General features: G+C 35.3%; 1 protein-coding gene across 1 annotated transcript in view; it reads left to right on the forward strand.

The window, feature by feature from the left end:
• The window catches only part of KPNA5 (karyopherin subunit alpha 5), a 42,153-nt gene extending 19,831 nt beyond the window's left edge, over nt 1–22,322 (forward strand). The window contains exons 8-14 of the mRNA XM_070417537.1: nt 2,720–2,819; nt 6,401–6,564; nt 9,084–9,162; nt 11,338–11,463; nt 12,369–12,496; nt 15,063–15,241; nt 18,390–22,322. Of these exons, the coding sequence (XP_070273638.1) occupies nt 2,720–2,819; nt 6,401–6,564; nt 9,084–9,162; nt 11,338–11,463; nt 12,369–12,496; nt 15,063–15,241; nt 18,390–18,577 (964 nt within the window). The 3' untranslated portion in view covers nt 18,578–22,322. The remainder of the gene's footprint in view (nt 1–2,719; nt 2,820–6,400; nt 6,565–9,083; nt 9,163–11,337; nt 11,464–12,368; nt 12,497–15,062; nt 15,242–18,389) is intronic.
• Nucleotides 22,323–23,733: the final 1,411 nt, after the last annotated feature.

Below are 23,733 nucleotides of genomic sequence, written 5' to 3' on the forward strand. Positions count from 1 at the left end.
GGACATTTTAATGATGTTGATTCTACCAATCCATGAACACGGTTCTTCCATTTGTTTATGTCTTCCTCTGTCTCTTTTTTCAATGTCCTGTTGTTTTCTGAGTACAGGTCTTTTACATCCTTAGTTAAGTTTATTCCTAGGTACCTTAATTTTTTTGGTGCAATGGTAAATGGGATTTTTTTTTTAGTTTTTCTTTTTGTGAGTTCATTTTTGGTGTATAAAAAACAATAGATTTCTGGGTGTTAATTTTGTATCCTGCTACATTGCCGAATTCATTTATTAAGTTTAGTAGTTTTTTGAAGGAATCTTTAGGGTTTTCTATGTACAATATCATGTCATTTGCGAATAAGGACAGTTTTACTCCTTCTTTTCCAGTTTGGATGCCTTTTATTTCTTCTTGTCTGATCGCTATGGCTAGAACTTCTAGTACTATGTCAAACAGGAGTGGTGAAAGTGGGCATCCCTGTCTTGCTCCTGTTCTTAGGGGAAATGGTTTTAGTTTATGCCCATTGAGTATGATGTTGGCTGTAGGTTTGTCATATAAGGCTTTGTTATGTTGAGGTATGATCCTTCTATTCCCACTTTGCTGAGAGTTTTTATCAAGAAAGGGTGTTGGATTTTGTCAAATGCTTTTTCTGCATTGATTGATATGATTATGTGATTTTTGTCTCTCAATTTGTTTTTGTGATGTATCACATTTATTGATTTGCGGATATTTTACCATCCTTGCATTCCCGGAATAAATCCCACTTGGTCATGGTGTATGATCTTTCTAATGTAATGTTGGATCTGATTTGCTAGAATTTTAAAAAATACATATATTTTATTGATTTCAGAGAGGAAGGGAGAGGGAGAGAGAGATAGATACATTGGTCAGTTGCCTCATGTAAGCGCCCAGACTGGGGATTGAACCCAAAATCTGGATATGTACCTTTACTGGGAATTGAACCCTGGAGCCTTCGGTGCATAGGAAGGACACTCCAACTAAGCCACACTGGCTAGGGCTTTGATTATTTTCTTAATGCTTAATCTGGGAAGTATAATTAACATTTTAAACTTATAATGACTTTGTTTGAATTAATACCAACTTTTTCTCAGTATTATATAAAAACTCCTATTCATCTCCGCCCTACCCCCTTTAAGTTGTTATTGTCACAAATTACATCATTATAAATTGTGTTCCCATTAATATAGATTTATAATTATTGCTTTATGTATTTGTCTTTAATTTAAATAGAAATAAAGAAAAATTACAAACCAAAAATACAATAATACATCCTTTTATATTTATGTAATTATTTTAAATGTTCTTTATTTCTACTTATGGTTTTGAGCTATTGTTTATTGTCCTTTCATTTCGACCTAAATGACTTCTTTTTCTCTTGCAAAGCAGATCTACTAGTGATGAATTTCTTCAGCTTTTGTTTTTCTGAGTATCGTTTACTTTCTCCTTATTTTTTAAAAATAATTTTTCTGGAGATAGCAATTCTTGGTTGACAGTTTTTTTCTTCTAGTATTTTAAATATGTAATTGCATTGCCTCTGTCCTCTATGGTTTTTGTTTTATAATATATTTTTACTGATTTCAGAGTGGAAGGGAAAGGAAGAGAGATAGAAACATCAATGATGAGAGAGAATCATTGATCAGCTGCCTCCTGCACGCCCCACACTGGGGATTGAGCTGATGTCACTGCAGAATAGGGATTACAAAAATAGAATATATATAGGTCGACACTCAACCACTGAGCCACGCCGGCCAGGCTGACCTTTATGGTTTTTTATGAGAAACTAGCTGTTGATCTTAAGGAGAGAAGTACCCAATTAGTCAAAACAAAGCCAAGTATCTTTCATTAGTTATTCAGGGAGCACCCAGACAGGTCAGAACAGGCAAGCAGAACTCCTTAAAAACAAAGTCTCCATAGCTCCTTTTGGAACCAGGAACTCATAGTGGGAACTCCAGATTTTGTGTCCAAGGCTGCTGCCAGACTGGGGAGGGGATTGGGTAGGGGTAAATTTTACTGCTAGAAAGCTCTCCTGCTACATTCTAGCTCTTTCCTGGTTAAAAGTTTTCTTGGTTATTGTAAACTTTTGACTGCCTTTGAGAGTTAGAATAAAGTTGATTTTGACAGGATTTGTAAGTTTTTTTCCATATTTCTGGGAAGGTATGGACCCCAGAGCTCCCTTTTCCACCATTTTTGCTGATGTCACTGCAGAATGGGGATTTTTTTTTTTTTTTTTTAAGCATACTTCTAGCAGCTGGGAGATCAAAAATAGTAAGATGGACAATTTGTTAAAAAAGACACACACACACACCAATGTCTCTTCTCAACAACTTAGCTTCACTTAATTTGACCCCACATTCCTTGCTTATTGAATTTGTATAATGTATATTCATGGTTAAAAAAAGTAATCTAATACTCTTTTTAAAGTATAAAGAGACAAGTAAATTAATTTCCCATGGCATCATTTATTTTGAACATGTTTTATGTCTTATAAGAATCCACTTAGATCGTAGATTCAAAAATTTAAAAATAGATGCTATGTTTACTTTTGTTTCTGGAAATATAATGAATTTGAAAAACTACCTTTTCCTATTTTACCAGCTTATTTTGAAGTCCTTATAAAGTATATTGAGAATTTTTATGTTATGATAGAAAATAGCTAAAGAGGAAAAATGAAAATAAAGTGACAATTCCTTTTTTTTTTTTTCACTTTGGCAGGTTATTGACAAATTCAAACAGACTTACAACAACCAGAAATGCTGTGTGGGCCCTCTCAAATTTATGTAGAGGCAAAAACCCTCCTCCAAACTTTAGTAAGGTATGAGTAAAATACACAAATTAAGCAACTGTGTGTATAAACTTTTAAGGCTCCTTTTAATAGGTTTTTAGAGATTGAATGGAAATCATTTTTATTTTAATAACTATTTTCCTTATTGATTAGACAATGTTTGTACATACACAAAATCAAGAGATATATTGTGAAAAGGAAGTTTTCCTTTCTGCCCCTCCCTTACCCATGATTCCCTCTCCTCAGGCAACCACTGTCACTGACGTTGACGTATCTCAGAGTTGACTTTAAAAACCTTCTAGTCTAGTTGTCACTTAGGAAATTGGAGCCCCACACAAGATTAAGGTCATTCATTCAGGTCCACTGTTATAAAATTAAAGTAACTAGTCCAGAGTGGCTTGTGCTTTCACATTGTACTGTTTATGTGTTAGAATATCTTTTCCCCATCTACTAATATTCTGCTAAAAGAATAGATCATTTATAAATTCCCAATCTCAGTTGTATTGTCTTCAGTAGGATGTTGTTAGAAAAATAGGTGGGTAAATTTTTGGGATACCATTTTACTCCTTTTGAATTCCACATTTCATCTCAAAAAGTAGATTAAACAATTAGCTTTGATTATATATTTTTTCTTTCTTTTTTGTTTATCTTTATTGTTGAAAGCATTGCAGATGTCCCCTGTTATTTCCCCATTGACTCCCTCCTCCCTGCTCTCACTCCCTCCTCAGGCCTTCACCACACTATTGTCTGTGTCCATGGGTTATGCATATATGCATGTAAGTTCTTTGGTTAATCTCTTCCTGCCCAACCTTCCCATTGAGATTCATCAACCCATTGCATACTTCTTTGTCTGGTTCTATTTTGTTCATCAGTTTCTTTGTTCATTAGATTCCAAATATAAGTGAGATCATGTGGTATTTGTCTTTCTCTGACTGGCTTATTTAACTTAGCAAAATAGTACAACCACTATGAAAAACAGTGTGGAGTTTCCTCAAAAAATAAAAAATGGAACTGCCATTTGACCTAGTGATTCCACTTCTAGGACTATATTCTAAGAATCCCGAAACATCAACTACAAGGAATATATACACCCCTATGTTCATAGCAGTGTTATCTACAATAGCTAAGATCTGGAAGTAGTCCACGTGCCCATCAGTAGATGAATGGATATTTTTTCCATTGATTTTTAGAGTGGAAAGGAGGGAGGGACGGAGGGAGGGAAGAAGGGAGAGAGAGAGAGAGAGAGAGAGAGAGAGAGAGAGAAAGAGAAACATGGATGTGAGAGAGACATTGATTGGTTGCATTCTGCAGGCTCCCTGACCAGGGCTGGGGATAGAACCAGCAAGCCAAGTACGTGCCCTTGACCTCAGAATCCAATAAGTGACCCTTTGGTGTGCAGGCTGATGCTCTAACCACTTAGCAACAGCAACCAGGGCTCCTTTCCCTCTTTTAACTGCATGTATGGAGATGAAAAATACAAAGATCTGTGGTACATTTTGTACCACTGCCTTGATTTGTGCTAAGGTGCTGATAGTTTTACCCACCATTGCTTTTGTACCTTTAATGCAAATGTCAACAAAATGAAAAAGACCAGTTATGTGTTAGTATAATTGTGAAAATTTTTTTGGCATAAAAGACCTCCAAATGTTGCAAGAATCCCTCAGGGGTTCATGGACCCCACTTTAAGACCCTCTGGCCTACAACATCATGTAATATCTACTTGACTAATTCCCTGTATTTCTCTGTATTTTCCTTGTTTGTGAGAAGATGGTGGAGCAGAATGTTTTTATTTTGCTCTCTTAAAATAGAAATATGTAGCACTTCATTGTTTTTTATATAAGTAAAAGGATATATATCAGTTACACTAGTTTTTTTAATTTAAAAGTTTATAGTTGCTTTTAAGAACTGATTCTCACGTTTCTTTGTTCAAGGAAGAGGAGGTGGTTGGCAAGGGTGAAGGCATGATTGTTGGGGTAGGATCCAGTTGTGCACATTCTATTTCCTAACTTACAGATGAACATGTCTGTTTTGTAAGTGAACTGATTTCTGTTCCTGGGTCCTAGGGTCATTTTTACAGGAAGGTCCCAGCAGGGAAGATAAGTGCTTTCAGAAGATTATAGTGTATGTACTGGCAATCTTTAAAATAGAGGTGAAAAGAACATCAATCTAAAATCTTAGAATGTGAAAAAGCTGTCATCACTTTTTATTTGTGACATTTAACATAGAACTCTTACCTGAGAAGAGAGACTAAGAGATGTTAGGTTGCTGATTAAAAAATAAAAACCTTAAAGGAATATATAGGGTGTCCCAAAATTCACGCAAGAAGTAATTTTGATAGAAAACACAGGTTTATAATTAAAAATTGTAAATTTATTATTGATTCATAAAGTATACAGTATAGGGTTATGTATGGAATAGCACATCGGGTAAATGGCCTCCACAGCTTTGCTGGCACATACGCAAATCTGTGGTCTTCATTGTCCCTGCTCCTGGGCCATAATTGGTACTTGGTAATGCTTACCAAATTGAAGGGATTGAAATCAAAGGGCAACAGATATTAGAATCTGATTCAATAAACCAAGTAAAATTAGGCTTTTATTTGTTGTTGTTGTTGAATACTCACGCAAAATTCAAATCTTGCGTGAATTTTGGGACACCCTATAGAATCAATACTGAGTATGGCAATAAAAAAAATCAACATCTCAGTGCTTACTATATGCCAGGCATTGTTCTAAGATGCTACATGCATTCTTACTAATTTAACGATATTTTATTATCCTAATTTATAAGTGAAGAATTTGGGGTTTAGAGATATTGGGTTATTTGCACATGGTCACACAGCTAGTGAATAGTGTTTGAACCTAGGTCTCTCTAATTTGAGAGGAAGGATCATAGAATTTATTTAATTCAGCCTCTTTGTTTCACAGATTTGAAAACTGAGTCTTGAAGAGATGAAGTGACTTGCTCACCTCACAACTAATTAGTTTTAGTTTTGTGCTAGCAGGATTAAAAATCTCTATTGTCTTATGTATTCTTTTAATTGAAGATTTAGGGTTTCAATACATTAGGAAATGTAGTTTATTAGTGACTTCCATTAAAAGACCCTTCAGATGTCTTTTCGTGTTTTTTACACTTTTACTTCTTAACTGATTATTATACGTACTTCCAATAATGTATATGTAGTAAGTAAAGTAGGATTCATTTAGGTTGGATCATATTCTATGATCATTACATTAAAAACTTAACGGGAATATTTTTACTTCTCTCAGTTTTAGTGTGCCATTTTTGGGGTGTGTTTGTGTATGATTTAGACGTAGACAGAGGATCCCAAATACGTATTTCATTATTTTAAAAAAACTTTAAATTATCATCTAGTGGCTTTTTGTATAAGATTCAGTATAAGATTAATTCAGTATTAATTTATTCAGTATAAGATTAATAGGGGTCATAATCAGTGTCATGTTTATATTTGATAATAATTTTAAAACAATAGAATGTTTAATTTCTCTAGTATTAAATGTTAGTTTTAAAACAAATTTCTATATTTTCCTAAAGAAACTTGGTTTTAGGTAGAGAAAAATTTTAAATATTTCCTCTTTCTTCCCTAACAGGTTTCACCTTGCTTAAATGTTCTGTCACGATTGTTGTTTAGCAGTGACTCAGATGTATTAGCAGATGTGTGTTGGGCCCTTTCTTATCTCTCTGATGGACCCAATGATAAAATTCAAGCAGTCATCGATTCTGGAGTCTGTCGAAGATTGGTGGAACTTTTGATGTAACTATAATTTATAATTAATAATTACATGATTCTGAGTTTAGCAGTTAGAGTAATGGCCTCTCAAATATCCCGAGAATCATATGGAAAGGGTTGAAAAGCTGCTATAACCCCACTTTGCAGAATAGCTATAATACTGAAAAGTTGACCCTTAAACTTGTGTCTTATATCCTCTAGTTGGGACTATTCATTTTGTTCATGAATTTCATTAGTTTTAAGCTCTTAATGAATGAGAGATACAAGTATGTATGAAATGCCTGTTACCTGCTAGAGTAAGATATTAGTGAGTATAGGATGTAGTTCCTGCTCTCCCAGAATGAGTAATTTAGTTAATTGCTCACTACAATTATTAATCTGTGTAAAAGTGAAAATTATTTAGTATTTCACTTGTATTAAAGATAATATGTTTCTCTGTGCTGAGCTATTATTACTATCTTCTTTGAAAAGAACAGATTTTTGATACAAGGAAGTTAAAAACTTGTAAGAGAACTTATTTTAAAAAGGCATTATAATTTTTCATCCCTTTATTTTAAAACATGTATTATCTTCCTTCCTTTCTTCTGCAGTCAGAAAGCCACTAGGTATGCCCAAACAAGGTAGATGGCAGAAAGAAGAGAGGTCTGAAAAGGGGTTGTGGCTCCAGCATGAAGAAGGTGGGCAGGCAGGTCCAGTGGGGGGATCAGGGCCCATGCTTGAGGATGGCACCAACTAGAACGGAGCAGACAACTAGGCTGGAGCAGGTGGGAGCCAGCACCCTGTGGCATAGCAACCAAGCTGGATTAGAAGATTGGTCATACACAGGGGAATTCTGATAATAGAAACTATCTTATTCTCAGAGAATGGATTTATAAATATGGAAAGGAAAAAAGCCAGAAAAATCTTGTGTGATACTAAATTAGAGTTGGAAATGGACTCTAATGTGAACTCATGGCTTTCAACATTAAAGAGCTAGATCTAGAAACAAATATACTAATATATGTAATTTTGGGCGCGAGTGTGTCTGTGTGGTGGTGGGGGGGGGGGGGGGGGAGTGCGGTGTGCACGTGCGTGCATTTCTCTTAAAAGGGCTTGGGAGCTGTGACACATTTATACTTGTTAGCTGAGCACACCAAATGTCCAGGTTTTTAAACACTGCTCTTCATTAACAGGAACCAGGATTCTTGGAGAAATAGCTGATTCCAAGGCTGAAACTGATAAAACATAAGATATACTCAGAAAGTAATGACTGCTCAAAGAATGAATAAATGTTAAAAGAACACAGAAGTCCACTTGAAGGGACTTCTACTGTTCAAACCTGGGATGATTTGAGCATTGAAATAAATTTATAGTAATACTAGAGGCCCGGTGCACAAAAATTTGTGCACTCGGTTGGCGTCCCTCAGCCCAACCTGTGCCCTCTTGCAGTCTGGGACCCCTCGGGAGATGTCCACCTGCTGGCTTAGGTCTGCGCCCAGGGAGATCGGGCCTAAGCTGGCAGTCAGAAATCACTCTGGCAGCCCGGGAACCCTCGGGGGATGTCCACTTGCCAGTGGGGAGCAGGCCTAAGCTGCAGTCGGACATCCTTAGTGCTGCTGAGGAGGCGGGAGAGGCTCCTGCCAACACCACTGTGCTGGCAGCTGTCAGCCTGGCTGTGGCTGAGCAGAGCTCCCCCTGTGGGAGCACACTGACCACCAGGGGGCAGCTCCTGCATTGAGCATCTGCCCCCTGGTGGTCAGTGTGTGTCATAGTGACCAGTAATTCCCAGTTGTTCTGCTGTTAGGGTCAATTTGCATATTACCCTTTTATTATATAGGATATTAGAACTTACTGAATAAAATAGGAGTCCTTGAGTCCACACTAAAATAAGTACATAGGCCAATAGGTAGAGAAGGCATGTAGTTGGGATGATAATATTAGAAAATCATCATTGGCAACAATATTAATAATTATTAATAATCCAGACACTAAGCATCGATAGATGCTAAAACTATTGGTGAAAATGGGGTAAGGGATGGGATTTTACATAGCCTATAAGTATTTCCTCACAAAATGTGAATTATAAAAGGAAAAATAGTAATGTCAAAGTGGAGAATCTAACAGACACCATCTTAATTAAGCAAGCAGAGTTCAGTGCCACTATAATGGACAAAACAGATACCATATACTATCCAAAACTATGTAATAAAAAGACTGTAGCATTTGTGTTATCACAGCCAAAGTATATACCTTGTGTCTTAATCATGAGGAAACATTGGACAAAACCAAATAACTGATTTGTTTTCATAAAAAAGGTCAAGATCAAGAAAATCAAGGAAAAATTAAGTAATTGTTTTGAATTAAAGGAGATTGACAGCTGGGTGCACCACATGATCCTAGATTAGATTCTTTTTATTATGGAGATAATTATGGGATAATTAGTGAAACTTGAATGGATTCTCTGGGTAAAGAGTATATGGGATTTTTTTGGGTACTATTTTTACAAATTCCTGTAAATTTTAAATTCTTATGTAGTGTGTAAGTTAATATTTTTATTATTTTAGGCACAATGATTATAAAGTTGTATCACCTGCATTAAGAGCAGTTGGTAATATTGTGACTGGTGATGATATTCAAACACAGGTGAGTTCAGACTTTTTAATAGGATAAACTAACATAGTTATATAGGCATCTATAATGTAAGCATATTCTTGATAATAAGTGATCAGGCTCAAATACATCCATGTGAAAGTACTATCCTAGAGCTATATCAATATGAAGAAGTACATGATAGGAGTTAGGCTCTTGAGAGATTTGCAATTCAATTGGAGAGAAAAATATATATTAAAACAACATAAATTACCCTAGGTAGTATATGTTTTCTGAGAGGTGATTGATCAGTAAATGCTATAAAAGTTTAAAGAAGAAATCAGTGTACTAAGAAATCAGTAGATTCCACAAAGGAGTTAGAATGAAAGCTAGATCTTAAAAGTAGAGGACATAATTAGACGAGAAGAGATTTATGTGCCAGACATGTATGGAGGTATGTTTAAGAGGCATTAAACTTGATTGGAGCCGAAACCGGTTTGGTTCAGTGGATAGAGCCTCAGCCTGCGGACTGAAAGGTCCCGGGTTCGATTCCGGTCAAGGGCATGTACCTAGGTTGCGTGCACATCCCCAGTAGGGAGTGTGCAGGAGGCAGCTGATCGATGTTTCTCTCTCATCGATGTTTCTAACTCTCTATCTCTCTCCCTTCCTCTCTGTAAAAAATCAATAAAATATATTTTTTAAAAAATCAACAAAATATATTTAAAAAATAAAAAATAAAAATAAACTTGATTGGAGAAGAAACTGTTAGTAAGAGGATGATTGATTATAAATAAGTTAGAAGAGGGGTTAGAAATGAAATGGCCTTTTACAGTAGACTAGAGGCCCGGTGCACGAAATTCATGCATGGGTAGGGTCCCTAGGCCTGGCCAGTGATCAGGGCCAATCGGGGCCTTCCAGCTGCTGGCCCGGGCCTTCCTTTGTTCCACACCGTCCCCTGGTGGTCAGCGCATGTCATAGCAAGCAGTCAAACTCCCAGTCAGTCAAACTCCTGAAGGGACAATTTGCATATTAGCCTTTTATTATGTAGGACTGAAGACCTAGGTTATGATAATGAAAGGAAAGACAGCAAGGAAACACTTTCTGAATTGGTAATTAACTATGTGTGTGAGATATCATAAAAGGTGTGATATCAAGATTGATATCAGATCTGGTATAGATAGTCTTTCTAGAAACTTCAACTCTGTAACACATATTCTGTTTTGTTTGCCACCATATAGTAAACTTTTTATTCTAATTTTTGAGTTTTGTTTTCATTTTAATCCTTAAAAGTTCTATTAATATACCTTAATTATGAAATAATTGATCCTTAGTAATTGATAGTTATTAAGGAATGTAAAAGAACAAAGCAGAATATACTTCTTTACAAAAGAAAAGTGTAATAGTAAAATTTTTAAAATATATTTTTATTGATTTCAGAGAGGAAGGGAGAGGGAGAGAGATAGAAACATCAATGATAAGAGAGAATCATTGGTCTGCTGCCTCCTGCATGCATGCCCCCTACTGGGGATTGAGCCTGCAACCGAAGTATGTGCCCTTGATGGGAATCGAAACTGGGACCTTTAGTCTGTGGGCCGATGCTCTATCCACTGAGCCAAACTGGCCAGGGCTATTTATTGATTTTAGGGAGAGGTGAAGGGAGAGAGAGAAATATCGATGTGAGAAAGAACATTGATTGGTTGCCTTCTGTACATGTCCTGATCGGGGATCGAACCTAAAACCTTTCAGTATACAGAATGATGCTCCAACCGAGTCACCCTGGCAAGGATGGGACAGTAAAATTTTTAATGAAACTAATAGACTTATTTCTACATGTTAAGGTTTCTTAACAGTTATGGAATTAATTACTTTCAAGCTATTTGGTGTGTGTGTGTGTGTGTGCGCGCGTTTTCCCCATCAATTCATTTGGCAAAACTAGAGGATGGATCCTAACCAGTCACTATATTGTCTTCAAATAGTTATTTCAGTTAAACTGAGTGCATTTATAAACTAGAAGGACACAACTCTGAGTGCATTTCACTACAACAACACTAGAAAGGTTTTGGCAAAGTGGGACGGTAGAAGACAGCAAGTGCCTAAGTTTTACTTTGAGAGGAATTTTTTTCTTAAGTTTTCAGAATGGTTTTTGCATTTCTAAATAATTCATGAGTATATTTTTGTTTAGTTTTTTATTTTCTATAAAACTGTTTCCATTTCTAACTTTTGTTTTAGGTAATTTTGAATTGCTCTGCATTACCCTGTCTCTTACACTTACTGAGTAGCCCAAAGGAGTCAATCAGAAAAGAAGCCTGCTGGACTGTTTCTAACATTACTGCTGGAAATAGAGCTCAGATTCAGGTAAATGCCTTTCAGATCTGAGAAAACAGGAAGATCTCAGAAGTTAGTTTGGAAAAAAGTCAACATTTTATCAGTGATGTATTTTAGTGAGTTACTGAAAAAGATTATTGAAAAGTATTTGAAAATTATTTTCAAGAACATAGCCTTTCCTCCTCTAAAATAATTACTTATAGTATTCTAAAGAGGAATAGCAATTATATATATACATGTACATATGCATATACATATGCATATGCATATACAATTATGTGTAAATGTGGTTGTCTCCCACATGTGTCCGACATAATGGTTAGGCTTTAAAAAGGGATTGCTTTTTGTTAATTTTTAAAAAGTTAGACAATGATCTCAAAACTGTTAAATAATGATCTATTAGGGCCCTATTAAACTCTTCAGTCAGTAATTACCTGATCCATCATCTGCCTTATGTTTTATCATCTTTAAAATTTACATTCTTGCTAATATATTCTCCAGTCTTTGTTTTGTTTTTCTGTATATTCTCACCAGAGGATATTTTTCCATTGATTTTAGAAAGAGTGGAAGGCAGGAGGAGAGAATGAGAGAGAGAAACTTTGATGTGAGAGAGACACATCAATTGGTTGTCTCCCACATGTGTCCAACCAGGGCCAGGGATCGAGCCTGCAACTGAGGTATGTGCTCTTGACTGGAGTCGAACCTGGGATCTTTCAGCCTTAGGGCTGGTGCTCTACCCACTGAACCAAACCGGTTAGGGCTGTATTCTCCAGTCTTAAAAAGAAAATAAGTGAACTTTTGTTGAAAGACTAGAAATAAAATATTTCCAAAGAGCCTACCATTTTAAAGCCATTGAGTTTCAAGATTCCTCTTCTTACTAATATATTTAAAACTATATCTGCATTGATTTTGCTGTAACAATTTTTTCTCTTCAGTCAGTTATAGATGCAAATATTTTTCCTGTTTTGATTGAGATTCTTCAGAAAGCAGAGTTTCGCACCAGAAAAGAAGCAGCTTGGGCTATAACTAATGCAACATCAGGAGGCACTCCAGAACAAATAAAGTATGATACAAATTTTTAAAAATTGTTTTTTAAATGTAAATGAGATATTTACAAATTTTAAAAATACATACTTTTTCTTTGTTTATAAACCTAAAACATTATTTCTGTCTATTTAATAAGAATTTGTAATGTGAAAATATAGCATTTGTTATATCAGTTATTTATTTATAGTGGTTTTAATTTTTTCATATAAAGTATGATTAACATCATTCTCGTCAGACTACGAAAAATCAGAATTTAAAAAGCTGAAAAATATAGTCTATGTTAATTGCAAAATATACTGACATGGGCATTATATTTATCTTAGATCATTAAAGTCATATACATGTAACTTTATTATGTAGAAATGGCTAATAAATTTAAATATCTACTTATTTGAACTATAATTGAAATAGGAAATAGACATTTCTTTATATAATAATGCTCTTCCAATCACTGTTAGCCTTACCTGTAGATTGGATCTTTTATTTTTCTATAGTAGTTTTCTTCTTCATGGAAGCTTTTTAAATCTAGCCCTTTATTGTTTATTTGCTTCTTTCTTTTACTAACAATACAAATGGTAGGTACATGGCCTTTGAAATCAGCCTGCCTCCAAATCCTGCTTCTTCAGAAAAGTTGTGACCTTGATAAAGTCATTTAACTTCTCTGATCCACAGTTCCTTCATTTTTAAAATGAATTTAATAATGGATACTACTTTATAGAAGTATCTTGACAATTAAATGCAGTTTATACATTTAAAGTGCTTAGCAAGGTACCTAAATATGTTCTGTACTAAAATTAGCTGCTATTATTATTTGTATTAATCATAACTTTTATTATCAGATTGATTTCTAAGTCTCTTTTCATCTTGTGCTTTTATTCCCCCCCCCACCCCCCCCCCCACCCCCCCCCCACGCATAGCAAAGTTCCACTTTGCACCTCTATGAAAGCCTGACTTCCTACAGACTCTTCTTGTTCTGAGGATCCCTCCAAGAAACTCAGGACTTTTTAAGTTTGCGAAGTGACTGTTTAGAAAGTATTTTCTAATGAGTATTTGATTTGTTTCTTAATATATAAAAGAAGTCAGGCTACTATGCTATTTTACAAATCACAGGATTTTGAAGTCTACCTATTGGGAGATCATTGTTTAATATTGCCTTCTCTCCTGCTCTCTCAGATTCCTATCACTATATGTTAATGACATTCTTCTCTGCTTTTTATTTTCCATTCCACCTATTTGCTTTAATCAGTATTTTCACTTCATTTGTATCATGAATACAAGAAGTAATAAAACAAGATCTTTCTTTTGTTCTGGCTTATATATATATTTTTTAATGCTAATGTGATTTTTATCTGCTTTGGGACCCAAAGTTAGTTTGTTTACCTCAAACAGTTGTATTTTTAAAAAATATATATTTTTACCATTATGTCTATTCCATTTATTCCCTAAATTTATTAGTATGAGTCAAGTATCTAAACGGAGATTATTTTTCTAACCATTTCACCATTTCATTTAGTCTACATATATGGGAAGAGGTCTCTTGATCTCAGATTAGGTTTAGTGTGCATACTGCTAATACTGTGGCGTGTTTAATGTTGCCGGTTGTGTTCAATCATTTCAGTTATTGAGCACCAGGTGCTTTCACGTCTTTTATCTCCTTTTACTTCATAATTCTGTGAGATAGCTATTCATTCAACAAATATATTTGATGGGTTACAATATGATATATGAGTGCTCCAGTAAAGGTATGTGCGCTTTAAAAAAAAGGATTGAAACTAACTTTTATTGAATGCCTACTGTATTCTCATAGCAACCCTCTGAGTTTGGTACGGTTATTATCCCCATTTTAAGATGGAGAAACTGAGGCCTAGAGCAGTTAGTCAAGGTCACACATAAGGAGTGAAATTGGGATTTGAAACCATGAAGTCTGACTTCAGAGCATGTTTATTTTTTTTTTATCTTTATGTTTAAGTGGACTATTTGTCAAGTCAACAAATCAGTTACTTTATTTACATTATAGAAAATGGAAAAAGAGCTAACAGGAACTAGAAAAGAACAAAGCATTATAAAAATGATTTCGTGAACATTATTTATTAAAATTATTCACAACATGGCCTGTTTTGCTCCTAGAAGGCTTCTATGCTTCTGAAACAAAACATATGTTTCAGAACATTAGCTATGATTATATTTGTGGGAAACTTCCTGAAATTTTTTTTAGATGCCCCTCCTCCCTCTCATTTCTACCTGTCACCTCATATGACCCCTTAAAAACATAGGCCCACCCTTAAAAACAAACAAGCCTCTAACCCACTTAGTGTTGATGTGCCAGATTATGTCTATTTTTGTAATATTTGTAATGCCATTTATTGTTAATTATGAGAACAGGAAAGTAAAAACATGTTTTCAGGTTTCTGTGTAAGTGAATATTTAATTGTTTTTAATTTTTGAGTTAACAGGGATACTTTACTTAATTGTTTATATAACATTTCACTAAAGAATATTTTCATGTTGTTGCCATAAATAATATTTAAGTCTTTTTCAATGTTATTTCTCCCCACCTTTTTTTTTTTTAAATTACTCTGAAGGTATTTGGTAGCTTTAGGCTGCATTAAACCACTATGTGACCTATTGACTGTTATGGACTCTAAGATAGTCCAAGTGGCTTTAAATGGACTTGAAAATATTTTACGTCTTGGAGAACAAGAATCTAAGCAGAATGGGATGGGTATTAATCCATACTGTGCTCTCATTGAAGAAGCATATGGTAAGCAGTCAGTTAAAAACATAATTACATTGATGTAATTGCAGTGCACATGTAGATTTGTGTTCCACGTTTTAACATTTTGGGGAAATTTTATATTTCTACATAACATCACTTTTAATAGCCACATAATGTTATATTGAGTGAAGATTGCAGGTCGCTTTAGCCATATTGAGTGCAGTTTTAGCCATATTCTTGCAGTTGATCCCTAGTTTGTTTCCGTTTTCTTTACCACTTTACATATGCTAAAATAAGCATCTTACCAAATATAATTTTTTCTGTTGAAATAATATTTTGGGATGAATTTTTAGGAATGCTATTGCTGAGTTCTACTTCTTTTTAAGCTTTTGGTATGTTTTCTATTTTGCTTTCCAAAGGTATGTTACATGGTGGTGTCACTGACATTGAATGAATCTACTCTGCAACCTCTTGTTTTGTTGATTTTGCTGATTTAGCAGATGTAGAATGGTATCAATAAGTTACTTTTATGTGTCTTTTGTTTTATTTCATGTATAAGTTGGTGTGTATTTTCCATGTATTGATGTATTTATTCATCCGAATTGCATGTTTATTATACTTTGCCCAATTACCCATATGTCTCTCCTTTGCTAAAAATTTGAATTAATTTTATTTTACAGTTGTTTACTTAAATATGGCTCTTCTCCAGTTTTTTACCTTTTTATTTTAATAAGACAAATCATGTTCACTTATATTTAATAAATTACTCAATCTAATCTTTTATTCCTTCAAAATTTACCAAAGTCATTGCCCCTACAGAGATTTGGTGAATTTTTTTTTTTTTACTAAATATTTCTTTTTTTAAAATTAATTTTTAGAGAGAGAGGAAGGGGGAGGGAGAGTGAGAGAAATATTGATGTGAGAGCAAAACATCAGTGTGAGAACAAAACAAGGATCAGCTGTCTCCTGCACACTGCCTACCTGGGATGGAGCCCACAACCTCAGGCATGTGCCCTGATCAGGAATGGAACCAGCAACCTTTTGGTCCACAGGATGGCATCCAAGCAACTGATCCACGCCTGCCAGGGCTTGGCTAGATATTTCTGATTGGCCTCATTTAACTTAACATTTAACTTAACTTACATGAACTCACATGGAATCTATTTTAGGATGAGGAATAAATCTAAGTTGATTATTTTCCTTTTAATATATTTCTATTAAATATTCACTTCTGTGTTAAGTATTTTATGGTGATTATATTATATGGTGATTCAAGCTTTTATTTATGACTAGAGGCCCGGCGCACAAAAATTTGTGCACTCGGGGGGTCCCTCAGCTCGGCCTGTGCCCTCTCGAAGTCTGGGACCCCTCGGGGGCTGACCACCTGCTGGCTTAGGCCTGCTCCCCAGGGGATTGGGCCTAAGCTGGCAGTCAGACATCCCTCTGGCAGCCCGGGAGCCCTCGGGGGATGTCCACTTGCCAGCGGGGAGTAGGCCTAAGCTGCAGTCAGACATCCTTAGCGCTGCTGAGGAGGCGGGAGAGGCTCCTGCCACCACCGCTGTGCTGGCAGCTGTCAGCCTGGCTTGTGGCTGAGCAGAGCTCCTCCTGTGGGAGCGCACTGACCACCAGGGGGCAGCTCCTGCATTGAGCGTCTGCCCCCTGGTGGTCAGTGTGTGTCATAGTGACCAGTAATTCCCAGTTGTTCTGCTGTTAGGGTCAATTTGCATATTACCCTTTTATTATATAGGATTTTTTTAAATCCTCACCCAGGATATTTTTCCAGAGAGTGGAAGAGAGAGGGAAAGACAGAGAGAAACATTGATGTGATTGATTGATTGCCTCCTGCATGTACCCTGACTAGGGCCCAGGCTGGGGAGGAGCCTGCAACCAAGGCAGGTGCCCTTGACTGGAATCGAACCTGGACCCTTTGGTCCACAGGCTGACGCTCTATCCACTGAGGCAAAACCGCTAGGGCTTAGCTTTTTTTTTTTAATGACTAGAGGCCCAGTGCACAGATTCGTGCACCAGTGGGGTCCTTTGGCCTGGCCTGCAGGGATCGGGCTGAAACCAGCTCTCTAACATCCCCTGAGGGGTCCCGGGTTGCCAGAGGGTGTAGGCCAGGCCAAGGGACTCAACCGGTGCATGATTGGGGCTGAGGAGGGACTGAAGGAGGGCTCCAGGGTGTGTCCAGCTCATCTTGCCCTGTCCTGCTCATCTCGCCCAGTCTCGATTGGCTGGACCCCAGCTGCAAGCTAACCTACCAGTCAGAGCGTCTGCCCCCTGGTGGTCAGTGTGCGTCATAGCGACTTGTTGAAAGATCAAACAAATGGTCAGACGCTTAGTATATTAGGCTTTTATTATATAGGATTCTTAAACCAAACCTGGGATATTAATTTTTATTTCCGTTTTTTATAATGTGATTGGTTAAGACATTACATAATTATAAAATATTAATCACTGATTTAAGAATATTTCTTTACTACAGTCATTATTTTGGCTCCAAATTATGGAAGATTTTGGGCTATTCTATGTTTGTGTATAGATATGACTACTTTGCTAATTCTTTCAATCCTGTAATTGGATAAGTGAAGAGGTTTGTCTAATTAAATAAACATTTTCAGCATTACCCAGACCTATATGTAGATTTCTTTTTCTTGTGAGCTATAGATTCTCTTATCAAAATGGTCTTTTTCAGTTTCATTTATTTAGGTTGTAAGTTATACAGTAGCTACATTGGATTTACAAATATTACTCATTTATTATATATTGATACTCTCTGGTTCATTCTGTGCGAGAATGTGTTTGCACACATTTTACTTTTTTTGTTTGTTTTGTTGCTTTTCATTTTTGTGCTTTCCATTTAGCATAATTACTCTGGAAGAGACCTGTGGATAATCTAAAACTGTCATTTTAAGATTGAGAAACTGAAGTAGAGAGTGACTAAACTTATTTGGACAAAATCACAAAGCAGAAAGGAGTCTGTGATCTTCTTACCCTCAGGCCTGTGTTACTCTCTCTTAGCACACTGCTCCATACTCTCATTTTTAAGTAAAAAGCATAAGTGTTGGCTATCAGTAAGTGCAAAAATTAGATAAAAATAAGTCCCATTACCAGTTATTTGATTGGTTATTTTGGTTTAAATATATATTGAAACTTGAGTAACAATTTTATGTATATATGCTTTGAATAACAGGTCTAGATAAAATTGAATTTCTACAAAGCCATGAAAATCAAGAAATTTACCAAAAGGCCTTTGATCTGATTGAACATTACTTTGGTGAAGAAGACGACGACCCCACCATTGTACCTCAGGTGGATGAAAACCAGCAACAGTTTGTATTTCATCAGCAGGAAGCACCAATGGAAGGGTTTCAGCTTTAACTGGGTGGAGGAAAGAATTAACGGCTAAAAAGGGTAGCTTCCGATAGCTCCTCTTTGTTACCATGTCAGTAGGAATGTTTGATATGTTCTTATGTAGAACAGAAAAGGAGTTGATGCACTTTTAAAAGCAAACAAAACAAAAGTTTCTAGTCAGCTGCAACCTCTCAGTATAGTTTTGTTTTTATTTTGCCGTGCCTGTATATATGTATTTTATTGTTTTATCTGTTCCTTAATCTATTCATGAGCAATTAAATACATTATGAAGTTATTTAATAACTTAAGCTTGAAAAGGAGAACTTTGGTAAGGTATTACATATGGTTCTGAATTTTTTTCTAGCATTCTTGAAAACTGCATATTAGCAGTCCAGGTAGTTAGAATTGCATTGTGGCAGCAAGTCTGACAGGCCCAATCTCTACTAAATCTACCTCTATCTTGAAGCAAAAACACGTCAGAAGCATTAGTATAAAAGCTAAATTAAAATGTGAAAATAATCTATTACCTTAAATTATAAATCACTGTGCTGGAGGTTATACTTTGCAAAAATAAGTTGCAACAGAAAAAGCTGTAACATTTATTTATAAAACACAGAAGAAATATTGATAATTAAAATGTGGCAATTGTGAAGAGAGAAGCTGTTCTTCATGTTGAACACAGTAAAATGATTACACATTAAATATTTGTGTTTTTAACATATAAATGCTATTGTATTAGCATATTTTGTATTTTGACCAAATATGCTACCATTTTTGAAATAGTGTTTTATAATTTTTCACTCTTTATTTAAAAAAAGCATAATTTTAAGGGATGCCAGCATCAGTCTAAAGTAGTGCTGATAGCAAAAATAATTCTATATGTAATTCTCTGATTTTTCACAGCAGTAATTGTAGTTTCATTTTCTGTGTATTAATGAATTTAGGTACTTGAATGGTGAAATTATCCTGAAGAAGTCACCTTGATATGTGCTAGTCAATATACTTAATGTTTGGACACGAAAAGATGATATTTATGAAAATTGATAAGGATTCTTTAATATAGTTGAAATCTGCATTAGGATATTTTTAATATTCAGATTTTCATACTGCTGTGTTATCAATCAGTGTATTACATTACATTTATATCAGATTGGTCAATATAATGTGTGTGTTTTATGTATTAAAGGCAAAACCTCTTCAAACTGAAACTTTTTAAAAAGTTTCAATAGAAAAGTGATATATATTTATGTGTGGGTAATATACATGTATGTGTCTGTGTGTTATTCTCACAGTACTATACTTGGTAAAGTTTACGCAGACATGGTACTGTTGAACTCAGCTTTTTCATTTATAGTTATATGCAGGCTATTTACATTTCCAATTATATAACTAAAATACTTATTTAAAAATTAGCTTACAACTGTTTTAAGATGGGAACTGAAGCATTTTTTATGATTCATAGTCTATTCTGTAAAGAAAGATTTCACTTATGATAGCATTTATAATGTTTCTGCTGGAAATCAGAGGCATGTTATAAGAAGAAAATGTATATATGAGTACTTTTAAGTAGTATGAAACTTTGTAAATTATGTATCATGAAACTAAGCTTTTGGCAAGAGACTTAAAACCCACAACTATAAAGTACAGGTTTAAGTGGTGTTTAAATGCTGACTGTATCTGCCAAACTTCTTTTATATTAAGCAGAAGATTGTATTTGTGTCCTTTTTATTGTAGTGGAAGTTACGAAGTTTAGTATAAAAAGTTTCTTTTGCATTATGTATCTTCAAAAGAACAGGGTATATTAAAGATTAGCAAATTTATCAGATAAACATTTTTTTGTGGTATAGATGATTCTAAGTATAAGGAGACAGGGTATTCCACTCTTTCTATTCAGTTGAACTTAATAATATAGCATAATTCATAAACTAGCCAGCCGTGCCTGCTTTTATTTTGAGGACACTGTAATCACATTAATAAATCTCTAAGCCAAACCTTTCAAACAAATAGTTCTTATAGAAGGAAAAATAATATATATATGTTTGTGCCCATGCACACACATATAGAATGATGTCAGAGGAGGATTTTAATTTTTTTGCCACTAAAATAAACATTATAACTCTAAGTACAAATGTGACCATATTTTAAGCATTCAAATATAAAATTATGTTTAATTTCATGGACCTGTTATGTGGGTAATTAATTTGATTAGATTTGAATGCAAGAGATAGTAATAGTTGGAATCAGCTATTGGTGTGGTGGTGACTATTGAACCAAGACTAGCAAAGACTTTGTTTGTAAATTTATTTTTTAATACGACTACTTTTTTCAAATGTATTATTTAAAGTATTCCAAAATGTGTTTTCATTAATCTTCACTGACCCATAGGGGGGAAAATGTTTTAACTTCTTTTCCTAAGATTCATTATATTTAAATCTGAGAAAAACTGTGCCCTACCCCCAAAATTAAAACATCTAAAGGGGGAACACATGCAACATTAATGCAGAAATTAATATAATACTTGAAAGAGTCCTTTACATTTATTGCAGTAAATTCGGTGTTTTGTTTTGTCTGAATTTGAATTTTTAATAGTTAATCTATGCAATTTTGCTTACTGTTGTATATTTGTAAGTACTTGAGTCACTGGACTGTTCTTTTGTTTTTTTTTTGTTTTTTTACTATAAGTTTTATTTTTAAAGGTGTGTTCCTAGGACTTAATTCTTAGTGTCATTTTGTTCTCTTACTGGTAGCACCAGAACAAGAAAGCAAAAAATAAATAAATTTTTTTTATAATAAAAAAAGCATAATATGCTAATTAGACCAGACCCTCGCATGAATTTTGTGCTTCAGGCCTCTAGTAATAATCCTATCTAATAAAAGAGTAATATGCAAATTAACCATCACTCCACAACAAAGATGGCGGTGCCCATGGTGGGGGGTGAGGGGACGCTGGCGGCGTCGCCCCGGTGACGCAAGCCTGGAGATGCGAGCCCAGTGTCCCGCGCCCCGGCCAAGCGGAGGGAGGGACTGAGGGCCCAGCGTCCCATGCCCCGGCAGTGCAGAGGGAGGGGCCTCTGGCCAGAGACTCGGGAGTGGGACGCTGGCGTCGTTGCAGGCTGGGCTAAGGGACCCCCCCCCCCCCCCGCACGAATTTCGTGCACCGGGCCTCTAGTAATAAAATAAAACTTGCTGGCACAGAAATAACATATCATTTGGTAACTATAAAACCTATTTGCAGTTAAAGCTTGATTTGTTTGATAAAGGACTAAAAGAAGCATTACCTTTGCCTTCATATTTTTCTTCTCTTATGAAGGAACATTATGGAAAAAATGTTATAACATAAAAGTCTTAGTGGATTTTGGTTGCTGTTTTAAACTCGGCAATCTACTGGCTGCTGTGTGAAACTGAAATCCAAGTATTGTTAACGTTTACTCATTTTAGTTCATAGCATTATTGTTTTATGTAATGTGACATATTAGGAGCCGTTATGTAGGCTCTAAAAGGATAACATATCTTTAAGTTCTGATTGGGGAATGGGATGAGGCAGGGATAATGTTAGCTAACTAAATAAACCAACATTTGAGCAGTATGCAATATTATGAAATGTTACAGCACTCTATTAAAAATAATAAAATACTATTTTACAATTGTATTTACATATGTCTATTTCATTTGCTCTCAGATTATATATGTATTCGTAGCACAGCAAAAACAGACACCCTCATTGATTAAAATTCCATCCACTTTCTAAAACCAATAAGACTTGTTTGTTGTATATCGGATTGAAGCTGTGTGTTGTTTTTATTTTAGAATCTATAAATTTTGCTCTAAAAAGGAAAATGTCTAATATATTTTTGTATCTCAAGCCATGGCAACTACTTCACAGGTTTAATTGAGATTTTTCCTTTTCTGTTATTTAATGCAATACGATGCATTTATCTAAGGAATAAAGTTTTAAACCTAATAAATAGAAATCAGAGGGTTTAACTTTCTTAATTACTCTGGAACATAAGGTCACACAGTAGCCAAGCCTAGGCCCCCCTAACCTAGTGCTTTTATCTTCTTTTACCACTATGTTTTTTCATTGGGTGGCTTCATTTCCTTCAGTATTTGAAACTGTTGACCACAGAGCAGTGAAAGTAATTGGATCAGTTATTTTGAGGGCATGCTGTTCCCAGTAAGGCAGTCTGCAACTTTAGGGGCAAATGAGTTACTGAAAATGTGTGAAGGAACAATGTACAGGTCAGAAAGTAGACTTCAGTGTGCAGTAGCGTTCTACTGGTCCCTTTAAAAGGGGAAAAACGTAAAAAAAATTGTTTTCCCTTCACCGTTTTCACCCATCTCCCTTCTGGCAACCATTGGTTTGTTCTCTGTTTCTATGAGTCTGGCTTTGTTTTGTTTGTTTGTGTTTGTATTTTTAGATCCCACATATAAGTGAAATAATATAGTCTTTGCCTTTCTCCGAGTTACTTCACTTAGCATAATATTCCCTAAGTCCATCCATGTTGTCACAAATGGCAAGATTTCATATTGCTGAGTAATACTCTACTATATATACAGGGTGGGGCAAAAGTAGATTTACAGTTGTGAGTACACAAAACAAAGTTTATTCTTGTATTATTATTTATTAATTATTGTATTAGTTTCCATATGAACAATAGTAAACCTACTTTTGCCCCACCCTGTATTTTTAGATATCTTTATTTAACTATTTCTATTTTTTCATTTTTATTGATTTCAGAGAGGAAGGGAGAGGGAGAGATAGAAACATCAATGATGAGAGAGAATCAATGATTGGCTGCCTCTTGCATGCCCCTTAGTGGGGATTGAGCCCATACCGGGGCATGTGCCCTTGACCGGATTCAAACCCTGGCTCCTTCAGTCCACAGGCCAATGCTCTATCCACTGAGCAAAACCGGCTAGAGCTTTATTCATCTATTTATAGACACCTACTTTGCTTCCATATCTTGGCATTGTAAATAGTGCTGTTAATAATGCTGCAGTGAACATAAGGGTACATGTATCTTTTCAAATTAGTGTTTTCATTTTCTTTGGTTAAATGTCCAGCAGTAGAATTACAGGGTCATATGGTAGTTCTAGTTCTAATCTTTTGAAGATCTTCCATACTGTTTCCCATAGTGGCTGTACCAATTTACAATCCCACCAACAGTGACCGAAGGTTCCTT

Source organism: Myotis yumanensis, unplaced genomic scaffold (genome assembly GCF_028538775.1).
Source record: "Myotis yumanensis isolate MYYU_CA2020_CCGP unplaced genomic scaffold, mMyoYum1.0.hap1 SCAF_6, whole genome shotgun sequence".
In the NCBI taxonomy this organism is placed as follows: Eukaryota; Metazoa; Chordata; class Mammalia; order Chiroptera; family Vespertilionidae; genus Myotis; species Myotis yumanensis.